General features: G+C 33.0%; 1 protein-coding gene across 1 annotated transcript; it reads left to right on the top strand.

The window, feature by feature from the left end:
- Positions 1-1330: 1330 nt before the first annotated feature.
- LOC118742003 lies at positions 1331-2270 on the top strand. Its single transcript, XM_036473969.1, has 3 exons — positions 1331-1339; positions 1409-1516; positions 1575-2270. Exons 1-3 carry the CDS (start codon positions 1331-1333, stop codon positions 2268-2270), a joined length of 813 nt encoding a protein of 270 aa, XP_036329862.1.
- Positions 2271-4574: the final 2304 nt, after the last annotated feature.

Genomic DNA, 4574 nt, shown 5'->3' on the forward strand with positions numbered 1-4574 from the left:
AACTAATCCCGAAAATATGGAAATAATCCACAAACTCAACAAAGTAATGAAAACTCGTGCAAACCTCTTAAAAATGCTATACGCTGTAATATGAATCTCGATACAGGCGCAAAAATCTCAAAATAGTACCGAAAATGCCGAATTAGTCCCAGGAATAAAGCCGAAACCCCAAAAATTCCGGGAAATCCCTAAAAAACGATTAAGTTCAAATATATCGAAAAAAAAGTGCGGAAAAATATCAAAATCCCAAAACGTTTCCCACAAAATTCAGAAAAAATTCCGCGAAATTCCCCAAAGTGCTAACCAAAACCCAAAGACTAACTTTAGTTCCAAAAATCCCGACCTAGTCCCGAAAATTCCGAAACGGTCCCGAAATAATCAAAACCTTCTAAAAATTTTAGCCGTTTTATACAAAACAACCTCGAATCAGATCCAAAAATATCGAAAACCCAAATTAGTGCCGGAAATAATCCCGAAACCCCCAAAATGTTCTAAAAAAACTTAAAAATATTAAATACTCGCAAAATTTCAAAACTTTCTCCAAAAATCCCGGAGAATACCTACCCGAAAATTCCCGATAACCAATTTTGGTAATGCTGCTATGTGAAGAATTTCTTGCAGAATTTTTTCAGAATTTTCTTTATTTTTCGTACAGAAATATCTTGAAGAGTCAACCACTTCATATAATTTTTTTTGAAGATTCGTAAAAAATCGTTACAGAAATGAGATACTCCTAAAGATTTCGTAAATATTTCGGGAACTTTGCTTTGCAAGGTTTATATTTCAGATAGTACTGAAAACATAAATGGTACTCATTTAATATCGCAAACTTATGGCATTTGTTGCAAACTTCGCAACATGGCAATCTCGCAAATCAGCTGTTCATTTTTACATGCAATTTGTTTTGCAATAAAATGGCAACTATGCGAGACTATAGGGCTATTCGCGATTCGGTGCATAAGAGCTGACAAATTTATGCAATTGCAGAAATATGCCATGGATTGTGAGCGACCTTTATTAAACTGTCATGGTAAAGCTTTTGCAAAACAATTTTTGTGCATCAGCTTTGGTTTTCTTTATGAATGCAATGCATAGCATTTTTATGCTATGGATTTTCGGTATTGCAAATTTGCCAGGTCATGACAAATGCAAATGCGTGTATTTTCTTTGTGTATTGCAAATAATTTGCAATACAAATTTGCAATGCAATGATGCTAGGCCATTTGCACCGGATCGCGAATATCCCTTATTTTCAGTGGCATCTATGGCAATTTGTCGCAAATCAATATCAGCTGTTAATCAGAAGCGCGCTTTTTGTTTTTAACATAAAATGGAAGACGTGAGTACAAACAATTATATTATTGTGTTAATATTTAAAAATGAATTTGTTATGTACATGCATTTATAGAAAAAACGATTACGGATTAATGGCACTTTTCGGTGGACAGAACAGCAAACTAGAGATTTACTTACGATTGTCTTTGACAATGTGAAGGCTAATCCGGAACAGTTTGAGGTAAAATTCTTACATTTTTTATTATTACATTGTTGTATATTTTATGAATTTAATTTAGAAACCAACTGCTCAAAAATTTTATGATCGCATTACGGAAAGTGCACCAAATTTACGCAACATCAAATGGGATACTATGCGTACAAAAATGAGGCATCTTAAAACAAGTTTTTTGACCGCACTCAAGTGGAAAGGCCAAACGGGAGCAGGATTGCTTGAGAGTGGAGATGTAAAAAGTGTTGAAGAATACATCAAAAAGACTTGTCCATTTTATGATGACCTGCACGCAATATTTGCACGGCGCGTAAATATCCAGCCGCCAGCTATCTACCAGTCTACAGAGCCAATCTTATCGCTGGCGAATAATGAAGAGGAGGCGTTATTAGAAATTGATTGTGAAACATCTTCTACGACTTTACTTGAAAGTCCATTAGTAAGTCCGTCGGTTATACTTCCTCCAACATTTTCTGAGAACCAAGTTAGTCCGCCTTGTACTTTGGCATCAGATACTCGCACACTAAACAATACAACCACACCAAAAAGAAATTTGAAGAGACCTCAAAGCTCGAACTCATTCGCTTTATTATTTGAAATTCAAAAGAAAAAGGTGGAACTAGAAACACAAAAACTGGAATTGGAAAAAGAAAAAGAGGAAAACCAATTTAAATTGCAGAAACTACAGCTGGAGAAAGAAGAGAGAATCGAAATGGAAAAATTACGATTAGAGCACGAAAGATTGAAAAGTGCAAATAACTAATAAGTTGCAAAAATGTGTTCGTAATATGAGTCGATACATATCAAACATGCCACCGTAAGATTATTTTGAGAAATTGTGTTTTATTTTTCTTGCTGTCTATTTGAAGTAGCTTTTGGCAACTATAAAAATCTTTACAAAATAGATCTTGGGGGCATCTCGCGAAGAAAAAACTATGGAAAGTTAAGCGATATTTAATTTATTTATGTTTATATCGTCACCTGAAATGCAAAAAGACGTAACAAACATCATCGTTGAAATGAAAAAAGTCATAACTAATAGAAAATTCTAAATTCACTTCTTTTTGCATTTCAGGTGACGATCTCTATGTATCGACTCATATGTCACAATCTGCACCAGCAAATCCTTATGGAATGGACTGAAGCAATTTTTCTTTACACTTATGGTAGGACTTAGTCATCTTTGAATAAATCGTTAATATTAAATACCCTTTTTCAATTTTATCGACATTAGTTAGTCACATCGCTTTAGTTTTAACTACTTATTTGTTTATGACACCAAAAGTCTGAAAAATAATAAAATGCCTTAAATATAAATGTGTGTACATAAGTACATACATAAATATGTACATACATATGTAGGTATATTGAACTTGAATTTAATTTGTATAAAATAAATAAGCAATTGAATTGTCTATACAAATTTGTTTATTGATTGTTTGCCAAAATTAACATTTCACAGATTGTTCGTCGCACTGCATCTCCTCCATTAGTTAGAGCACTTGGTAATGACTCGTCAATTTCCTGCTCCGATTCCTCGAGTTGGTAATCGAAATGATCATCTTGTTGGAGTATAAGATTGTGCAACAATGCGCAACAGAGAATCCATTTGTTAACATTTTTCATTCCATTTTCATCTTTAATTTGAAGTCTTAAACCTTGTGAGGACTAAATGTTCAGTATGAAATTTAGCCCACACAAACATCTACAACCTAAGCGGCAATACGACACCGCACAACAGCCAGTCAAGCAACACAACTCATAGCAACACAACTCGTAGCAACACACGACAGCATCTTTGTGACCATGGCAACGAAACATCACACAGCAACATGTGGCTGCACGACCACGCAACATCAAGCACACAGACCATAAAATATAGAGCACAGCCAGAAAACAGGCAGTCAGCACCATTGTGGAAGAATACAAGTGAGATATCTTAGGGTTGACAGATAGTTGACAGGGTGTTCAATATGGCGATGACAGTGTGAACAATATGGCAGCCAATATGAAATATGAAATATATATTTTCACGAGAGACAAATTAAATAAAATGGGTTAACTTTAGGGGAAATATACTTATCAGATTGGGTCAGATAGCGCTTTTACGTTATAAATAAAAATAATTCCTACTTAAATTTTATATAATTTTGGTAACGTATTTCTAAGCTGACCCTGAGATCTGTGAAATAATACATATTTATGTGCATATATTGTGTTGATTATGCTCTAAATCGCTAAATAATTCTTGCAGCAATCAGCACCATTGGAAAGTGAAGTGACAATAGGCTGGTTTTCTTTATACAGCCCGTTTTAAATTCGTATTATTGTTATAATAAATTACAATTATTGTTTGTTTCCATTTCGGTCAACCGCGCAAATTATTTATTAAAAAAATGTCGTTTAAAAATAGCAATTTTGTTTACTTTTGAATAAGACTTTATCGAGTGCGCTATAAAGACAGGGGGATAAATGCTGTAAAGAAATATATGTTGAGTCCAATCGGTTGTTTGCTAATCCAGTTTTTGTGTAGGTATAAACAAGGTATATTAAAAAAATAAATCTCCATGAAAAAATATCGTTATTTTTGTATTTAAAATTAATCGGAATTTTATGGGGGGTTATAAAAACTCGTTTTAATTGAAACTTTGTTTTTTTCGGCTTTATTTGTTATTATTTATTGGCCCAGATGCAAATATTGAATGAACTAACATATTTTAAATATTTACGGAACTACCATTTGTATGCAACCCTGCCAATCCTATATTCAAGTAGATGTAATTCGAAAAATTTAAACGGATTTCTTCAAATCAACCTGAGCTGCGGACATATTGCGAATTCATTTTTAAACATTAATCACTACATTATATTAGTATTAAATACTTTCAATTAAGAAACAATTCTTATTAGAAAATAAATATGAATCGTTTTATTTTAAATATTCCAATGTATATTTTTTGTTAATGCAGATAGTGCGGATTTAACGTATTTTATACCCGTTACATGGGGAACATAAATTTAAGGCAGATTGCTATTAACAATTTTTACACAATTTCATTCAAAACTA

This window comes from Rhagoletis pomonella, unplaced genomic scaffold (assembly GCF_013731165.1).
Source record: "Rhagoletis pomonella isolate Grant_MI unplaced genomic scaffold, Rhpom_1.0 Rhpom_scaffold_00006, whole genome shotgun sequence".
In the NCBI taxonomy this organism is placed as follows: domain Eukaryota; kingdom Metazoa; phylum Arthropoda; class Insecta; order Diptera; family Tephritidae; genus Rhagoletis; species Rhagoletis pomonella.

Excerpts from the sequence above, each read along its gene's own strand:
- LOC118742003 (XM_036473969.1), top strand. Across the intron at positions 1,517-1,574 it reads CTAATCCGGAACAGTTTGAG|AAACCAACTGCTCAAAAATT; the intron begins GTAAAATTCTTA and ends AATTTAATTTAG.